The sequence below is a fragment of the Patiria miniata genome, unplaced genomic scaffold (genome assembly GCF_015706575.1).
Source record: "Patiria miniata isolate m_02_andy unplaced genomic scaffold, ASM1570657v1 HiC_scaffold_21, whole genome shotgun sequence".
Classification (NCBI taxonomy): Eukaryota; Metazoa; Echinodermata; class Asteroidea; order Valvatida; family Asterinidae; genus Patiria; species Patiria miniata.
Genome location: NW_024037060.1, coordinates 4227250 through 4247588, shown reverse-complemented (window position 1 = coordinate 4247588; position 20339 = coordinate 4227250). Strand labels below are relative to the sequence as shown.

The 20339-nt window shown below is 40.7% G+C and overlaps 1 protein-coding gene across 1 annotated transcript; it reads left to right on the top strand.

The window, feature by feature from the left end:
* The first annotated feature begins 9159 nt into the window (after positions 1 to 9159).
* Positions 9160 to 18698, top strand: LOC119729776. Its single transcript, XM_038202519.1, has 11 exons — positions 9160 to 9276; positions 10730 to 10933; positions 11291 to 11542; positions 12023 to 12243; positions 12933 to 13164; positions 13277 to 13507; positions 14078 to 14178; positions 14778 to 14903; positions 15970 to 16065; positions 16715 to 16806; positions 17131 to 18698. Exons 1-11 carry the CDS (start codon positions 9213 to 9215, stop codon positions 17273 to 17275), a joined length of 1764 nt encoding a protein of 587 aa, XP_038058447.1. The 5' UTR covers positions 9160 to 9212; the 3' UTR covers positions 17276 to 18698.
* The last annotated feature ends 1641 nt before the right edge of the window (positions 18699 to 20339 follow it).

Sequence of the window (20339 nt, the reverse complement as noted above, 5' to 3'; positions counted from 1 at the left end):
CCTTGTGTGAACATTTGGCTTAGTTTCGTGAAGTTGGATTTTTTTGCCCAAAATCTGTTTTTTTCATGACCGCGGATATGGAAAACTTTTCAGATTTGAACCATTTTGGGTAAAAACCTGAAATGTTTGTTTTCTTCCCGGATCCTGACTTTAGTGAGCTGAAATCTCTTGGGGATTCATTTCTGGCATCTACTCACCTTGTGTGAACATTTGGCTTAGTTTCGTGAAGTTGGATTTTTTTGCCCAAAATCTGTTTTTTTCATGACCGCGGATATGGAAAACTTTGCAGATTTGAACCATTTTGGGTAAAAACCTGAAATGTTTGTTTTCTTCCCGGATCCTGACTTTAGTGAGCTGAAATCTCTTGGGGATTCATTTCTGGCATCTACTCACCTTGTGTGAACATTTGGCTTAGTTTCGTGAAGTTGGATTTTTTTGCCCAAAATCGTTTTTTTCATGACCGCGGATATGGAAAACTTTGCAGATTTGAACCATTTTGGGTAAAAACCTGAAATGTTTGTTTTCTTCCTGGATCCTGACTTTAGTGAGCTGAAATCTCTTGGGGATTCATTTCTGGCATCTACTCACCTTGTGTGAACATTTGGCTTAGTTTCGTGAAGTTGGATTTTTTTGCCCAAAATCTGTTTTTTTCATGACCGCGGATATGGAAAACTTTTCAGATTTGAACCATTTTGGGTAAAAACCTGAAATGTTTGTTTTCTCCCCGGATCCTGACTTTAGTGAGCTGAAATCTCTTGGGGATTCATTTCTGGCATCTACTCACCTTGTGTGAACATTTGGCTTAGTTTCGTGAAGTTGGATTTTTTTGCCCAAAATCTGTTTTTTTCATGACCGCGGATATGGAAGACTTTTCAGATTTGAACCATTTTGGGTAAAAACCTGAAATGTTTGTTTTCTTCCCGGATCCTGACTTTAGTGAGCTGAAATCTCTTGGGGATTCATTTCTGGCATCTACTCACCTTGTGTGAACATTTGGCTTAGTTTTATTGAAGTTGGATTTTTTTACCCAAAATCTGTTTTTTCATGACCGCGGATATGGAAAACTTTTCAGATTTGAACCATTTTGGGTAAAAACCTGAAATGTTTGTTTTCTTCCCGGATCCTGACTGTAGTGAGCTGAAATCTCTTGGGGATTCATTTCTGGCATCTACTCACCTTGTGTGAACATTTGGCTTAGTTTCGTGAAGTTGGATTTTTTTGCCAAAAATCTGTTTTTTTCATGACCGCGGATATGGAAAACTTTTCAGATTTGAACCATTTTGGGTAAAAACCTGAAATGTTTGTTTTCTTCCCGGATCCTGACTTTAGTGAGCTGAAATCTCTTGGGGATTCATTTCTGGCATCTACTCACCTTGTGTGAACATTTGGCTTAGTTTCGTGAAGTTGGATTTTTTGGCCCAAAATCTGTTTTTTTCATGACCACCGATATGGAAAACTTTTCAGATTTGAACCATTTTGGGTAAAAACCTGAAATGTTTGTTTTCTTCCCGGATCCTGACTTTAGTGAGCTGAAATCTCTTGGGGATTCATTTCTGGCATCTACTCACCTTGTGTGAACATTTGGCTTAGTTTTATTGAAGTTGGATTTTTTTACCCAAAATCTGTTTTTTCATGACCGCGGATATGGAAAACTTTTCAGATTTGAACCATTTTGGGTAAAAACCTGAAATGTTTGTTTTCTTCCCGGATCCTGACTGTAGTGAGCTGAAATCTCTTGGGGATTCATTTCTGGCATCTACTCACCTTGTGTGAACATTTGGCTTAGTTTCGTGAAGTTGGATTTTTTTGCCAAAATCTGTTTTTTTCATGACCGCGGATATGGAAAACTTTTCAGATTTGAACCATTTTGGGTAAAAACCTGAAATGTTTGTTTTCTTCCCGGATCCTGACTTTAGTTTTGAACCATTTTGGGTTAAAACCTGAAATGTTTGTTTTCTTCCCGGATCCTGACTTTAGTGAGCTGAAATCTCTTGGGGATTCATTTCTGGCATCTACTCACCTTATGTGAACATTTGGCTTAGTTTCGTGAAGTTGGATTTTTTGGCCCAAAATCGTTTTTTTTCATGACCGCGGATATGGAAAACTTTTCAGATTTGAACCATTTTGGGTAAAAACCTGAAATGTTTGTTTTCTTCCCGGATCCTGACTTTAGTGAGCTGAAATCTCTTGGGGATTCATTTCTGGCATCTACTCACCTTGTGTGAACATTTGGCTTAGTTTCGTGAAGTTGGATTTTTTGGCCCAAAATCGGTTTTTTCCATGACCGCGGATATGGAAAACTTTTCAGATTTGAACCATTTTGGGTAAAAACCTGAAATGTTTGTTTTCTTCCCGGATCCTGACTTTAGTGAGCTGAAATCTCTTGGGGATTCATTTCTGGCATCTACTCATTTTGTGTGAACATTTGGCTTAGTTTCGTGAAGTTGGATTTTTTTGCCCCAAATCTGTTTTTTTCATGTCCGCGGATATGGAAGACTTTTCAGATTTGAACCATTTTGGGTAAAAACCTGAAATGTTTGTTTGCTTCCCGGATCCTGACTTTAGTGAGCTGAAATCTCTTGGGGATTCATTTCTGGCATCTACTCACCTTGTGTGAACATTTGGCTTAGTTTTATTGAAGTTAGATTTTTTTACCCAAAATCTGTTTTTTCATGACCGCGGATATGGAAAACTTTTCAGATTTGAACCATTTTGGGTAAAAACCTGAAATGTTTGTTTTCTTCCCGGATCCTGACTGTAGTGAGCTGAAATCTCTTGGGGATTCATTTCTGGCATCTACTCACCTTGTGTGAACATTTGGCTTAGTTTCGTGAAGTTGGATTTTTTTGCCAAAAATCTGTTTTTTTCATGACCGCGGATATGGAAAACTTTTCAGATTTGAACCATTTTGGGTAAAAACCTGAAATGTTTGTTTTCTTCCCGGATCCTGACTTTAGTGAGCTGAAATCTCTTGGGGATTCATTTGTGGCATCTACTCACCTTGTGTGAACATTTGGCTTAGTTTCGTGAAGTTGGATTTTTTGGCCCAAAATCTGTTTTTCTCACGACCGCGGATATGGAAAACTTTTCAGATTTGAACCATTTTGGGTAAAAACCTGAAATGTTTGTTTTCTTCCCGGATCCTGACTTTAGTGAGCTGAAATCTCTTGGGGATTCATTTCTGGCATCTACTCACCTTGTGTGAACATTTGGCTTAGTTTCGTGAAGTTGGATTTTTTTTGCCCAAAATCTGTTTTTTTCATGTCCGCGGATATGGAAAACTTTTCAGATTTGAACCATTTTGGGTAAAAACCTGAAATGTTTGTTTTCTTCCCGGATCCTGACTTTAGTGAGCTGAAATCTCTTGGGGATTCATTTCTGGCATCTACTCACCTTGTGTGAACATTTGGCTTAGTTTCGTGAAGTTGGATTTTTTTGCCCAAAATCTGTTTTTTTCATGACCGCGGATATGGAAAACTTTGCAGATTTGAACCATTTTGGGTAAAAACCTGAAATGTTTGTTTTCTTCCCGGATCCTGACTTTAGTGAGCTGAAATCTCTTGGGGATTCATTTCTGGCATCTACTCACCTTGTGTGAACATTTGGCTTAGTTTCGTGAAGTTGGATTTTTTTGCCCAAAATCTGTTTTTTTCATGACCGCGGATATGGAAAACTTTGCAGATTTGAACCATTTTGGGTAAAAACCTGAAATGTTTGTTTTCTTCCCGGATCCTGACTTTAGTGAGCTGAAATCTCTTGGGGATTCATTTCTGGCATCTACTCACCTTGTGTGAACATTTGGCTTAGTTTCGTGAAGTTGGATTTTTTTGCCCAAAATCTGTTTTTTTCATGACCGCGGATATGGAAAACTTTGCAGATTTGAACCATTTTGGGTAAAAACCTGAAATGTTTGTTTTCTCCCCGGATCCTGACTTTAGTGAGCTGAAATCTCTTGGGGATTCATTTCTGGCATCTACTCACCTTGTGTGAACATTTGGCTTAGTTTCGTGAAGTTGGATTTTTTTTGCCCAAAATCTGTTTTTTTCATGTCCGCGGATATGGAAGACTTTTCAGATTTGAACCATTTTGGGTAAAAACCTGAAATGTTTGTTTGCTTCCCGGATCCTGACTTTAGTGAGCTGAAATCTCTTGGGGATTCATTTCTGGCATCTACTCACCTTGTGTGAACATTTGGCTTAGTTTTATTGAAGTTAGATTTTTTTACCCAAAATCAGTATTTTTCATGACCGCGGATATGGAAAACTTTTCAGATTTGAACCATTTTGGGTAAAAACCTGAAATGTTTGTTTTCTTCCCGGATCCTGACTGTAGTGAGCTGAAATCTCTTGGGGATTCATTTCTGGCATCTACTCACCTTGTGTGAACATTTGGCTTAGTTTCGTGAAGTTGGATTTTTTTGCCAAAAATCTGTTTTTTTCATGACCGCGGATATGGAAAACTTTTCAGATTTGAACCATTTTGGGTAAAAACCTGAAATGTTTGTTTTCTTCCCGGATCCTGACTTTAGTGAGCTGAAATCTCTTGGGGATTCATTTGTGGCATCTACTCACCTTGTGTGAACATTTGGCTTAGTTTCGTGAAGTTGGATTTTTTGGCCCAAAATCTGTTTTTCTCACGACCGCGGATATGGAAAACTTTTCAGATTTGAACCATTTTGGGTAAAAACCTGAAATGTTTGTTTTCTTCCCGGATCCTGACTTTAGTGAGCTGAAATCTCTTGGGGATTCATTTCTGGCATCTACTCACCTTGTGTGAACATTTGGCTTAGTTTCGTGAAGTTGGATTTTTTTGCCCAAAATCTGTTTTTTTCATGACCGCGGATATGGAAAACTTTTCAGATTTGAACCATTTTGGGTAAAAACCTGAAATGTTTGTTTGCTTCCCGGATCCTGACTTTAGTGAGCTGAAATCTCTTGGGGATTCATTTGTGGCATCTACTCACCTTGTGTGAACATTTGGCTTAGTTTTATTGAAGTTAGATTTTTTTACCCAAAATCAGTATTTTTCATGACCGCGGATATGGAAAACTTTTCAGATTTGAACCATTTTGGGTAAAAACCTGAAATGTTTGTTTTCTTCCCGGATCCTGACTGTAGTGAGCTGAAATCTCTTGGGGATTCATTTCTGGCATCTACTCACCTTGTGTGAACATTTGGCTTAGTTTCGTGAAGTTGGATTTTTTTGCCAAAAATCTGTTTTTTTCATGACCGCGGATATGGAAAACTTTTCAGATTTGAACCATTTTGGGTAAAAACCTGAAATGTTTGTTTTCTTCCCGGATCCTGACTTTAGTGAGCTGAAATCTCTTGGGGATTCATTTGTGGCATCTACTCACCTTGTGTGAACATTTGGCTTAGTTTCGTGAAGTTGGATTTTTTGGCCCAAAATCTGTTTTTCTCACGACCGCGGATATGGAAAACTTTTCAGATTTGAACCATTTTGGGTAAAAACCTGAAATGTTTGTTTTCTTCCCGGATCCTGACTTTAGTGAGCTGAAATCTCTTGGGGATTCATTTCTGGCATCTACTCACCTTGTGTGAACATTTGGCTTAGTTTCGTGAAGTTGGATTTTTTTGCCCAAAATCTGTTTTTTTCATGACCGCGGATATGGAAAACTTTTCAGATTTGAACCATTTTGGGTAAAAACCTGAAATGTTTGTTTTCTTCCCGGATCCTGACTGTAGTGAGCTGAAATCTCTTGGGGATTCATTTCTTGCATCTACTCACCTTGTGTGAACATTTGGCTTAGTTTTATTGAAGTTAGATTTTTTTACCCAAAATCTGTTTTTTCATGACCGCGGATATGGAAAACTTTTCAGATTTGAACCATTTTGGGTAAAAACCTGAAATGTTTGTTTTCTTCCCGGATCCTGACTGTAGTGAGCTGAAATCTCTTGGGGATTCATTCCTGGCATCTACTCACCTTGTGTGAACATTTGGCTTAGTTTCGTGAAGTTGGATTTTTTTGCCAAAAATCTGTTTTTTTCATGACCGCGGATATGGAAAACTTTTCAGATTTGAACCATTTTGGGTAAAAACCTGAAATGTTTGTTTTCTTCCCGGATCCTGACTGTAGTTAGCTGAAATCTCTTGGGGATTCATTTGTGGCATCTACTCACCTTGTGTGAACATTTGGCTTAGTTTCGTGAAGTTGGATTTTTTGGCCCAAAATCGTTTTTTTTCATGACCGCGGATATGGAAAACTTTTCAGATTTGAACCATTTTGGGTAAAAACCTGAAATGTTTGTTTTCTTCCCGGATCCTGACTTTAGTGAGCTGAAATCTCTTCGGGTTTCATTTCTGGCATCTACTCATCTTGTGTGAACATTCTGCTTAGTTTCGTGAAGTTGGATTTTTTTGCCCAAAATCTGTTTTTTTCATGACCGCGGATATGGAAAACTTTTCAGATTTGAACCATTCTGGGTAAAAACCTGAAATGTTTGTTTTCTTCCCGGATCCTGACTTTAGTGAGCTGAAATCTCTTGGGGATTCATTTCTGGCATCTACTCACCTTGTGTGAACATTTGGCTTAGTTTCGTGAAGTTGGATTTTTTTACCCAAAATCTGTTTGTTTCATGACCGCGGATATGGAAAACTTTTCAGATTTGAACCATTTTGGGTAAAAACCTGAAATGTTTGTTTTCTTCCCGGATCCTGACTTTAGTGAGCTGAAATCTCTTGGGGATTCATTTCTTTTATCTACTCACCTCGTGTGAACTTTTGGCTTAGTGTCCTGAAGTTGGATTTGTTGGCCCAAAATCAGTATTTTTCATGACCGCGGATATGGAAAACTTTTCAGATTTGAACCATTTTTGGTAAAAAAACTGAAATGTTTTTTTTCTTCCCGGTTCCTGACTGTAGTGAGCTGAAATCTGTTGGGGATCCATTTCTGTCATTTACTTCCCTTGTGTGAACATTTGACTTGGTTTTGTGAGGTTGGATTTTTTGGCCAAAAATCAGTATTTTTCATGACCGCGGATATGGAAAACTTGTCAGATTTGAACCATTTTTGGTCATAAAAATGAAATGTTTGTTTTCTTCCCGGATCCCGACTGTATTGAGCTGATATCTCTTGGGGATCCATTTCTGTCATCTACTCACCTTTTGTGAACATTTAACTTGGTTTCGTGAAGTTGGATTTTTTGGCCAAAAAACAGTATTTTTTATGACCGCGGATATGGAAAACTTTTCAGATTTGAACCATTTTTGGTCAAAAAACTGAAATGTTTGTTTTCTTCCCGGATCCTGACTGTAGTGAGCTGAAATCTGTTGGGGATCCATTTCTGTCATTTACTCACCTTGTGTGAACATTTGACTTGGTTTTGTGAGGTTGGATTTTTTGGCCAAAAATCAGTATTTTTCATGACCGCGGATATGGAAAACTTGTCAGATTTGAACCATTTTTGGTCATAAAAATGAAATGTTTGTTTTCTTCCCGGATCCCGACTGTATTGAGCTGATATCTCTTGGGGATCCATTTCTGTCATCTACTCACCTTTTGTGAACATTTAACTTGGTTTCGTGAAGTTGGATTTTTTGGCCAAAAAACAGTATTTTTTATGACCGCGGATATGGAAAACTTTTCAGATTTGAACCATTTTTGGTCAAAAAACTGAAATGTTTGTTTTCTTCCCGGATCCTGACTGTAGTGAGCTGAAATCTCTTGGGTGTTCATTTCTGGCATCTACTCACCTTTTGTGAACATTTGACTTGGTTTCGTGAAGTTGTATTTTTTGGCCAAAAATCAGTATTTTTCATGACCTTGGATATGGAAAACTTTTCAGATTTGAACCAGTTTTGGTAAAAACTGAATTGTTTGTTTTCTTCCCAGATCCTGACTGTAGTGAGCTGAAATCTCTTGGGGATTCATTTCTGGTATCTACTCACCTTGTGTGAACTTTTGGCTTAGTTGCGTGAAGTTAGATTTTTTGGCCAAAAATCAGTATTTTTCATGACCACGGATATGGACAACTTTTCAGATTTGAACCATTTTTGGTAAAAACTGAAATGTTTGGTTTCTTCCCAGATCCTGACTGTAGTGAGCTGAAATCTCTATGGGATTCATTTCTTGCATCTACCCACCTTGTGTGAACATTTGGCTTAGTTTTGTGAAGTTGGATTTTTTGGCCAAAAATCAGTATTTTTGATGACTGCTGATATGGAAAACTTTTCAGATTGAGACCAGTTTTGGTAAAAAACTGAAATGTTTGTTTTCTTCCCGGATCCTGACTGTAGTCAACTGAAATATCTTGGGTATTCATTCCTGGCATCTACTCACCTTGTGTTAACATTTGGCTTAGTTTCGTGAAGTTGCACTTTTTAGCCAAAAATCAGTATTTTTTATGACCGCGGATATGGAAAACTTTTCAGATTTGAACCTTTTTGGTAAAAAAATGAAATGTTTGTTTACTTCCCAGATCCTGACGGTAGTGAGCTGAAATCTCTTGGGGACTCATTTCTTTTATCTACTCGCCTTGTGTGAACTTTTGGCTTACTTGCGTGAAGTTGGATTTTTTGGCCAAAAATCAGTATTTTTCATGACCGCGGATATGGAAAACTTTCAGATTGGAACCATTTTTGGTCAAAAAACTGAAATGATTGTTTTCTTCCCGGATCCTGACTGTAGTGAGCTGAAAACTCTTGGGGATCCATTTCTGCCATTTACTCACCTTGTGTGAACATTTGACTTGGTTTCGTGAAGTTGGATTTTTTGTCCAAAAATCAGTTTTTTTCATGACCGCGGATATGCAAAACTTTTCAGATTGGAACCAATTTTTTTGGTATTAATGAAACTACTCCATTAATAAGATTTTTCGTCGGGTTGATGTAGATCAAATATGGTTTTGTCCTTCAATGACTTATAAACACTGTATACTCAGTGTGTTACCTCCCGAGTGAAAGTTGGAAAATATCACTCATGTGGGACTCGAACCCACGACCTCCTGCTTTCTAGTGCAGATGTCTTACCACTTGACCACTGAGCTAACGGGATCGGTTGGCTGGTTCGGTTCTGTAAAAAATGTGTTTTGACATATTCATTAGTTTATTATTGTTTCAACGCCATTTGTACCATTTTCCTATTTCTATCTCTGTAATCCTTTAATGTTTTTCTGTTCCTTTTTTTAACGGCTCAGGTGTCAAATATCTCTGAAGTAACAAGTCTCTTAAGAGCATGCGTACAACACCCTGCCATGGTAGTCTGCAATATCAACGACACTGGGGTTACCAGTCAGGAACCAACTACACCAAGTACCGGTATGTACACAAGTAATAATCAGTTTGACAAAATATAATTTTGGACGAGGGCCGTCCCGAATATATGGAATATTCAAATATTCGAATATTCGAATAACTGTTTGCCGGTTTGAATATTCGAAAACACATGACTGTGATGCTAGCTTAATCATAAAGTTGCGGCGTTTTATTGTCAGGCATTACTGGACCAAGCCCAGTCTAATGTGGCTCTCGCGAACCCGGGATTCCCGGGTTCGTATTCATGAGCCCCCTACTAAGATAATGGCTATTTAATCAGTTGACGACCATAAATATGTTCGCACATACTAATAAAACAGGTGGGAGCGCAGTGGTTTGTCCTTGATAAGCAGTCAGGCTATCCCCAATGTACGTGCGTCTGTTATCCAGAGCTAGCCTGCCTCCCATCAGAATTTGAGTGACGAGTGATGAGCCAGTCAAGTGCTGGAAAGCTACCTACAGCTAAGAAAGCCACATTAGACTGGGCTTGGTCCAGTAATGTGCTAATTTTTTTCGTCGACAGTAACTTTTTTTGGTTGACAGTGGTTCATTGTTTCTATCCTTTTAGCAGGTTAAAGACTTTGACAGTTAACATACTTACTGCAAAACACTCCATATTGATCGCCGCATGCACATTTTAACTTACACGCTCTGCATGCAACTTTTGACTGGCGTGGCACGCAGTTGCAGCTGGCAGTTACGAATATCCGAATATTTGGTCAAACACAGTTGCGAGTAATCGAATACTAAATTATTTGAAAACGGACAGCCCTATGTGGGACATACCATTATATCAGTTGGATTGGATTGATTTTGTGTCAGTTATTCATGGAGAAATCAGATGTTTTCAACTGCAGATTCCTACTTGTCAAATCAAACTTTTTTTTATCATCTTTAACCCTAACTCCCTAGGCCTTTTTGCTAGGATGTAGCCTCAATCCTGCAAAATCCTCCAATTGGCCTCATGGAAAATAGCATATCCCGCAAATTCCTTTAGTCATTCTTGAATATGGTCCATGGAGGGGTGACCACTGCCTGAATCCTGCAAAATCCTGCAGCAGTGACTGTCAATTTGTTGAAGCTGGCCAGTGACATCCTGGAGCAGTACGGAGGATTTCAAGCATAATCCAAGCCTATATTTATGCATAGCTGAGCAAAAACAACACAAGGTCCGGCCCAAGACCTTGCAAAGTAAAGTGCATCCTACAAAATCACTTTTGCCTTGTAACCTCAATCCCTCCAAATTCCTCCACTTTGGCAAAGAGGATTTTGAAGGATTCAGGGTGGATAGGGTATCAGGTTGAACGATGAAATCAACTAGATCCTGTTCGAGTCAGTTTCTTGGTACAACATTATTATGTTTGAAACTGAATCTGTTTCTGATCCTGAAAAAAAGATTAGATGGTTGTGGTGTTTGAAGATCCCATTTTGAGTGATTTTTCTCTGATTTCCTCAGGCACGGATGTTTTATTCGACAGCGCTATCAGGAGTAACTTGACCTCACTGGGCGTGGCCAACTGTTCACTGAGCGACGACATCATCGCAGCCTTGGCCAATCAGCTGCCTGGATCACTACCAAACCTGTCTGAACTGGATCTGACCGGAAACGGTGCAGTGACAGCAGACGCACTTCCTTTCCTTATGTCGCTCATTGGAGCAAGTAAGTGTGGAGCACAACATTTATCACAGTTATTAATAACTCTTTGAAAATAAATAAGCCGTTGATTGGCTATTAGCATGTTTGTTTGCATTTTGCATAAAATGTCATCAAGCTAGAAATCTTGCTAATTATCTGTTTTTATGGTAAAGTCGGCAGTTGTTATGATCTGTGAAGTTTTATCTAAAGTTTCTTAAACCCATGTCCATACACTATGCTCCATGCAATCTAAATGAAGTAAGAAAAAAAGAAGACATGCACATGGAGTTGGCAAATAAATTGTCTTTTTAGACCGTCCATGTGAAATTAAGAAATTTAGGTAATCTCTATTTTCCTCCCTAATTATGTTAATTACTGTAGGTGATCATGCAAGTGGATTACAGACCCTTCGCCTAGGATCCCTCAGCACCAACAGTCTCCCGTCCATTATACAAGGCTCCACAGTGACCTGGGGTAACCTCAAAAGCCTTGACCTCCGCCGGGTCAAGATGACCCCAGTGGAGGTGGGAAGCTTGGGGGCACTGTGCACTAGACCGTCGGGTCTTGCCGATCTGTGCCTCGATGGATTGAAGTTGTCCAAGTCAGATGCTTTGGAGAAACTTCTGGGCTCAGGTACGTTGTGGTCTTATAACAAAAATTAACGGTAATATTCCCCCCCCCCCCCTTCCCCGCATACAAAAATAATCAAAAATTTGAGGATTTCACGGGATTTTAGTAGGTGGTTAATTTTGGCTTGATGCTTAATTCCAGCTCATAGGATTTTGGAAGGTTAAGGAACCTGAAGTCCTAGCTCAAATGCCTCTGGAATTGTTAGGGTAAAGGAAACAAGTATGAACCAGTCTGAGAAAACAAGTATCATAGATTAAAACAAAAAAATTAACCCTTGGTTTACTGGGTTTTTTGTTCAAACTTTTTTTCAAGCTTTTGCACAAGCTTTAAAAAAAAAGAACAAAAGTAAATCAAGTTGAATGAATATTTCCTTATCTACACAACAATACAGTGATAACCTTCAGAGATTTTATAATTTAAAAAAAAAAAAAAATATTCAACCAAACTGAAGTTCAAACTAAATGGTGTTATTAAACCCATCAGGCTCATCACGCAGTATAGAGTCACTGTCATTGGCTGGCTGTGCACTACAAGACTCAGACCTTGCACCAATCACAGCTGCTGTTACAGAGGGCTTGGCCATTCGGTCCCTCAAGCTGCCGGCCAATAGAATCACGGATACTGGAGCAGGTAGCCTGATGGAGGCCTTTGCAGCGAGAGGCACTGAGTGTCCTCTGGCAGAGTTGAATTTAGCCAATAATCAGGTAAGATGGAGTGTAAAGAGACCAATCAATGAAGCTCCTCCTATAAAATTGTGAAATTTCTTGCCAACTCTTAATTTGAAGCGGTTGTGGGGGTACTTATGCACGGAGTCTATTGATGTCAATTCGGGCGATTCACAATGCAGTGTGCCACCAAGAGTTTGCCACAGAGAGTCCATTTTTCAAGTTTACGGTCGACAAAACATGGCCCATTTGAATGAGTGTCAGTAGACAACTTGAGCTAATTTGTCATAGATTGGGGCATAACGTTCTGCCGTCTTACAAAAACACCATATTGATAAAAAGAAAAGAAAAGGGCAAACAGATACCTAAACATAGGCTTACGTAACTACTGACCGGAAAAACGAACAATTTCAAATGTCCCGCGGTGCGAATTTGTCGACTATCTCCCACAATGCACTGGGAAAAATGAACTCTCAGTGGCAAACTCTTGGTGGCGCACTGCATTGTGAAACGCCTGAATTAAATTTGGCTCATTCTGTTGGCTCATTCAATCTGTTGGCTCATTCAATCTTTGCTTTTCTTTCTTTTCTATACTAGCATTCACTGGTCTACTTTGAAAACTTTTTAAAGGCTTTCTCAGCCATGCTTGCAGTGGTAGGGAAAGTGAGCTAAGGCAACTTTTAGTTTGTAATTTTTCAGTGGTTTGTGATTTTGTTTCCGATCTTAAGATCCGTGACGGCTGCACAGAAACTGTGTCCAAGTTGATCAGCACGGCACCCAGACTTCACTCACTGCTCTTGGGACACAACGCCTTCAGCGGGACCAGTCTCAAGACAATACTGGCCTCCCTGTGCACCATGGATTGTACAAGCCTCAGAGTTCTTGATCTGTGCAGTCAGGACTCCCAGGTGGATGAAAGCGAAATGGAGGAATTACTCAGCTTGGTAGCTGAAAAATTGGGTGAGGACATTTTATATCTTGAATACTGTAGATTTAATTGATTTTGGTGCCGTTTTGAACCAACAAGCTAATCCAGTAAACTTGGTGTATATTTTTTAAATGTATTTGAAAGGCTACAGGATGGATGAGGCTGAGGGTGTCAAACGGTGTGGTACAAGCCCCCTACCCTGCCACCCCCAGGGGCTGACAATCAACCTGACAGGGCTGGGGGGCTCTGGGGAGACAGGCCAAGCCCTGGACAGTCTGGCGGTCAAGACAGACTACGTGAGGGTACAGCGACCATGGCTGGCACTGCAGCATTCACTGGAGATTTCTGATTGGCTGAGAGGGTCGCTTTCATCAGGTATGAAAGGCAGTGATTGGCTGAAAGTAAACCTGCTTGATTTAGCCGATGCCGTGTTGAAAGTCTCTCAAGCAGCTAAAAGCAACTCACTATTAAATACTGCAGGAATGGAAAGTGAAGAAAACAAAAACCATGTGCAATTATAAAGAGAAAGAGAAATCTTGAAAATTCACTTAAAATGAGATAACACAGAGTTCCAAGAATTGCTTGATTCAAGTTTAGGCATTTGGCAAATGTTTAATTATGGAATTAAAAATCTTTTTGTTAGTCCTGATTTGTGTGCTGTGCATAAAGTAATGATGAATTATTAAAGGTGTATGTTTAATTCTTGGTTTTGACTGCTGTAATAATGGCATATTTTCAAAGTTGTTTATTATGGTACATTTCAATATCTTTATATTTACACCTGTATTACGTGTCTGATTGCTTAAAAATGCTTTGATAACTTGAAGCAGTGTCAGAAACACCTGACCCACACATTCAGACAACATAATTTGGTACACGGAGAAACTTGTTCCCTGGAACATGACCTCTTGAGTCCTCATCAAAGCAATGTGATTCTTCCAACAGAATGTAACAACTCGGATTGTGGCCAGTGCAGCTTGACGTCAGTTGAGTGGTGTCAGGTTCTAGGCTTACCAAAGGACCCCTCGCTACCCTCATGGCTTCAGGTAATTATCTGAAATTAATAGAATCCAGAACTTTACTTGATCCCTGTTATCCATCATTCATCAGATGGAAAGAAGGGGGGGGGAACACAACAGCTCAAATTACCTCCATTTCAGAGGGAAGCTCTTCAGTCAAAAGTCGTTATAATGCCAAGGAAATTCTGTCATAGATTGCATCGAAATTCTTAGATTACTTCTATTTCTCGTTTGTGAGGGCAACAAGAGTGTTTCGTTTTAGTTTTACAAATATTAGTACTTGTCGTGATTTTCGGGTTGGTATGTTTTGCAGAATTTTAATGCTCAACACAACTTTTCCAAAATTTAGGAAGAAATGGCGAGAGAAGATTTTTGGAAAAAATATCAACAGTTTGGCCATTCTGACAGGAACATTACCACTAATGATTCTGCATTTAAAATTTCTAATTCTATAAAAAAAAAATGGAAATTGAAAACCAAGTAGCTGTGAGATTTGCAATATTTGAAAGAAAAACAGTGATAATTAAACTTCTTCGCATCTTTGATCAATTAATCAATATGTAAGGGAAACTTGTGAATCATTTACATATGTCCTGTTTGTAATTTTTTGCATTGCTATTTGCCAGGTGTCGGAGCATCGCTCCAGAGCCGTGTACTTGACTGGACTATCAGGGGGCGTGTCAGCCGGCAAGCTGGAGGGTGATCTGGAGTCAGAGGCTGACTGTCTTGTCAAGGAAATCTGCATCATGAAGGTAGACTAAGGGTTAGGGGTCATTGAGGAGGCAGGAGAAACAAGTAGGGTGGGGAAGGGAGGGGAGGGGTTGAGATGGTGAAGTGATGGCTGTTGGGGTGTTTCAACTGGCAAGCTGGAAGGTGATCTGGAATCAGAGGCTGACTGTCTTGTCAAGGAAGTCTGCATCATGAAGGTAGGTAAAGGGTTAGGGGTTGAATGAGGAGGCGAGGAAAGCGGGGTGGGGAAGGGGAGGGGTTGAGATGGTGAAGTGATGGCTGTCAGGGTGTATCAATTGGCAAGCTGGAAAGCCATCTGGAATCAGGGCTCACATACCTCGTCAAGAAGGTCTACATCATGCAAAGTGTCATGAGTCAATTGAGGAGTGGGGGGGGAGGGGGAAACAAGCTGGGTGGGGAAGGGGAGGGGTTGAGATGATGAAGTGACTGGGCTGTCTGGAAAGATGATCTGGAATCAGAGATTGTATGTCTCTTTAGGGAAGTCTCCATCATCAGGAGTTGTTTTAGAGGGTGGGGGGGGGGGGGAGGAGGAGGGGTTGGTGCAGGAGAAGAATTGACATGGTAAGCAGACTGGGTACGGGTGGGAGGGGGGTTGGCTGGATAGATGTACAACGATCTGGAATCGAAGACTGGTTGCCTCATCAACATTTCGAGAAGGTTGGGAGAGGAGGTGCTTGGTCGGTAACCTCTGTGTGTACTTGTGGGGTAAGATGTTGTCAGATGGTGAGGTGGTATTGTCCAACATAAAGAGTTTGTGCAGATGGATCTAAAATGGAATAAAAGTTTAGTCAGGATGAGTGTGGGAAGGTCAGTATCGACTTTCAGTATTGACTTCTTATTTTTTTCTTCACACATGCCCTTCCATTAACAGCCTCCCCCCCCCCCCCCCCGCCCAAGAAGACACACCCACACTCACCAGCTCCACCGCTACCAACACCATGATGACATCCAGTTTAATACATCTTTTATTGACACTGTATTTGAATTGAGGCTCAACATTTTGCAACTGTTTTTGAACAAACACGAGGTACCAAAATTATTATTCTCTTTACAATTTCTTTACTGTAGGATTTCATTGTGAGGCAGCCTAACGGGATAGCCTGGGTGTTGATGGCTGATGACTCCTCAGTTCAGAAGGCTCTGGAGTTCTTCCACGAAGGAAAAGTATGAGACTGTTGACTCGTGATCTGAATCCGTAGTAAAATAGACTGATACGTTAAACCCCAACCTGTGATGGTTTGAGCAATCGCAGATGTGACTTGCTCAACCAAACGTCCGACAAAAAGGCAGATATTGGTGCATTAATGCATGCCATGCGCAGCTGGAAGGTACAGTGCTAGCTAGCATGGGTGTCGCGAGGGATGGGCTGGGGCAACAGTAGGCGCTTGCTCCTCCTCCTCCCCCCTTGAGAGAAAAAAAAGACAAGGTGCAAGGTCATTGTTGTATTCATATAATGTAACCCTCGAAACCAGCTGAAAGGGGCTTAAAACGCAGCTATACACCACTGACCTATAGGTATCACGGTCTTGAACGAAGCGTCGAGTGATGTCCAGCACCACCTCTCCTTTCGATTTTTCCACGGCTGGTTATTTCTCTCTTGGCTGTTTTCCCTCCACAAAATAAATAAATCCTGGCGACACCCATGGGTGCTTGGATTGTTTCCCAAATAAGAAGGGAGCGGGGCTTATGACCAAACTCAGAATCGTCCTTTAGTAAATACAAGCCTGTATTTATAGTCTGTAATCAAAAGATTTCAGTTTACTGGTTGAAAAGAAATGAAAGTTGTGCATTTTTTCCCTCCATCAACCCTCAGGCTCTTATGTTCAGCCAACCCTACGTGATATCCCAGGTCAAGCTGTCCGTCATAGCTAGTGATTCAGAGGGAGAAGATCTTACAAAAGCAAGGTGAGTAACTGCATGGCTATATTTGATGGACTTTCTGAAGGATTGCAGCATATCTCTGATTTAGGTTTATATTGTAGCGAATGCTTAAGATTTGAAAAGTTATGGCACATAAGCAGGATAAGTATGCATTTTCGTTTGAACTATTTTTTTGTTCTCCACAATACTTTGTCCATCAATTACACTTGATCATAAGTGTTGTTAGAGCCCAAGAATGAAGAAATTTGGAGACCACCAACTTTAGACAAGATTAAGAAAATTTCTGATAAAGGATTCGAAATCAGTCCTCTTGTTTTTGGTTCAACTATGTTATTTATTCTCCTGTAGAGTTGATCTGGAGGCAAGGGCTCAAGAAGCGGCAAGGGAAAATGCAGAGCACCGTGCCCTGTTAGCATCAAGCTACCAAGCTTCTCAAGAGAGACATGAGTACGCCAAGGCCAACCCAGCCTATGCTGATGGACGGATCTGGTGATTGAGAGTTAGAGATTCAGCTAGGAGACAGAGCGAACCACTCAGTCACACCCTGTCAGTATCCAGCTAACTCGCCTCTCGAGAAAGACAAGAGTATGCCAAAGCCAACCTGGACTATGCTGATGGAAGGATCTGGTGGTTGAGAGTTAGAGATTGGGCTAGGAGACAGAGCAAACCACACCCTGTTAGCATCCAGCTTACACGCCTCTCGAGAAAGACAAGAGTATGCCAAAGCCAACCTGGACTATGCTGATGGAAGGATCTGGTGGTTGAGAGTTAGAGATTGGGCTAGGAGACAGAGCAAACCACACCCTGTTAGCATCCAGCTTACACGCCTCTCGAGAAAGACAAGAGTATGCCAAAGCCAACCTGGACTATGCTGATGGAAGGATCTGGTGATTGAGAGTTAGAGAATGAGCTGGAAGACAGAGCAAACCACACCCTCTCAAGAAAGAGGCGTGTTTTGTGTTTGAGTGTGATTGTAAGCTGTTCTGATAAATTGTTGTGGATTTGTTCTTGTCTTTTAAACTGTTTTTAACACACGGGGTGTTGATGTTCATGTTTTTAATCATGATGGTTAATAATAAATTGAATAAATTGAATTGAAATTGAATTGAAGACATGAGTATACCAAGGCCAACCCAGCCTCTGGTGTTGGAAGGATCTGGTGATTGAGATTTAGAGATTTAGCTAGGAGATGGAGACAACCACACCCTGTTAGCATCCAGCTACCAAGCCTCTCAAGAGAGGGAAAGGAGGATGCTGCAAGTCCCACCCTACCGTAGACAAAGACAGCCACACCCTGAAGTTACCTGAAGTTTAGACATGCCGTCCCATTGGACATGTGCTGATGAAAGGATCTGATTTTGAGATTCAGAGATGCTGTTTGTAGACATGCAGAGAGCCACAACTTTTTAGCATTCCAGGAAAGAAGATTTCTAGATTTCTAGAACACGCAGTTTTGAAATCGGTATCGTTTTGGAAGATGAGAAATGTTTCCTTTTATATACATGTTCAGTGTATTATATTTGAAGTGGGTTTGATATTTTGTGCAATGCTATGCAAGATTTTAGGTTTGGAGGTATACAGATCCCAGTTTTCCATTGACCAAACCTAAGTCCAGCTATGATATGTTGGGAAATTAAATATTACATTTAAACCAACTAATGGATGTTTAAACATGGACTAAAGATTTGCTTGCCTTTTTTTAGATTAAAGGTTTGGTGTTTTCAAACAATTTTATAGATCTATGCATAGTTTGACAAATGCTTGTTATCCGTCCAAACGAATGTTAGTCAGTGAAATATTTCCCCAAAATTCCATTTTTGTAACAGTAAATTTGATATATACATGTATATCGGATTTTATTTTAGTTCAATTGCAGTTTCAGAGAGTTCCATATTAAATTTTATTATTTAAGGTAATGATGTCGTACAGTCTATATTTGTTTATAACAAATAACAACAATAAGAATATGGATTTTTAATAATAATAATAATAATAATAATTTGGGAGGCTAATCATCCTTACTCGCAGCTGGTATGCTACATTGCGAAGGACGCGGCTACAACGTGGTCGGGCCGCTGGCACGTAAAGGCGCCTATGGCTGCCAGCCGCATCGACCCATATTTGACCACGGAGCACAGCCTGAGATCGAAAGTGTTTGATTTTTCCGGAGGGAGGAAAACCGGAGGGCCCGGAGAAAAACCCTCGTGGCACAGGAGAGAACCAACGCACAACTCTACTCACATGTGGTCCGCAGCCAGGATTCGAACCGTGGTCACCTTGGTGAGAGGCGAGCGCTTTACGCACAAGCCACCCATGCCACCCATGCCATTTGAATAGCACACATCAACCAAACAGGTTATCACGGTGCACCCCCAATATTGTTATTACCCCTGCTCACTGGTCCTTCGGAAAAATTCCAAAGGCCATCTCAGGGGAGTTCATGTATATACAGCTCCATCTGTCATATCGGTGCAATCAGCTGAAATCAAACACATAACCATCGCTAGGGTACCCATTCACTCCTGGGTGGGGAGAAGCAATGACTAACAAAGTGTCTTGCCCAAGGACATACACACCACCACCCAAGGCTTGTCTCGAACCCACATCCGGCAGAATTAAGAAGTTGGGATGGGCTACTTTGAACCCCCTTCACATTTATTTGTGTATTTGTATATTGGCATTTCGGAAACAATATCCGTATACGGTGTGGTTATCTCAAAGGAGTATCCTTTGATGTTTTAGTTTAGTAACAATGAATGCAGAAGAGATTCATGCCTACCCAAAAGATACCAAACCATTGCCCTCAAACGCCGCCTTAACGCATGACCTCTGTAGCTCACAGTGCCGTGTTGTCTCCGTTTCAAACTGAACTTCTTGGAGAAAGTTGTGCATGCACCTCGTCCGCAGCGATCCATCAACGCCCGAGCCGTGAATCTAGAATCCCCTTGGGCCGTGATCGGGCGTCATGAATTTGTCACGCTGAAATCGAACTACATTTATCTCTTTTTATGGAGGAATAAGAACTTATTCCTCCATGCTCAGTTCATGTTAATGATGTGCAGGTACGGTCTCTAGCCGGCTTGTCTAGACAGTAGCGGTTGGGGGGGGGGGGGGCGTCCAGCCGCTGACTAATGTTTTGAAACTAATAAAATGGGGCCAAAAATAATATATGGAATGCTAAAGTTCCTAAATTTATTCTCAAATTCCCATAGAATGAAGGAGAAAGCATCGTAGATTTCAAAATTATTCCGTGGCAACCCTCGGCCTGGATCCCCTAGCAAGTCGTGCTTGTGCCCAACAACACCCACTCAACACCCACTTCCTTCATATCACCCCCCCCCCCCCCTGTGTCCTAAAAGCTCCGCCCCTGCTTGATAATAACATTCTTGCGATCCAGTTAGGATAATCCGTGAGCTTCCTATCATTCTGCAGGGCCCGGATTTTACGGAGCTGCTAAGTGGGGGTAAAATGCTCAGTATTTTTTTCTCGTTAAAAAAAGAAGTCAGCTCAAGAAGTCAGCTCAAGAAGTTCCTAAGCACGGAAATATTTGCTTAGTA

Coding starts and splice junctions, on each gene's coding strand:
- LOC119729776 (XM_038202519.1), top strand. CDS start 9,213: ATGGTAGTCTGCAATATCAACGACACTGGGGTTACCAGTCAGGAACCA. Junction 13,508..14,077: donor GAGAGGGTCGCTTTCATCAG/GTATGAAAGGCA, acceptor TTCTTCCAACAG/AATGTAACAACTCGGATTGT. Junction 14,904..15,969: donor AGGAAATCTGCATCATGAAG/GTAGACTAAGGG, acceptor TCTTTACTGTAG/GATTTCATTGTGAGGCAGCC.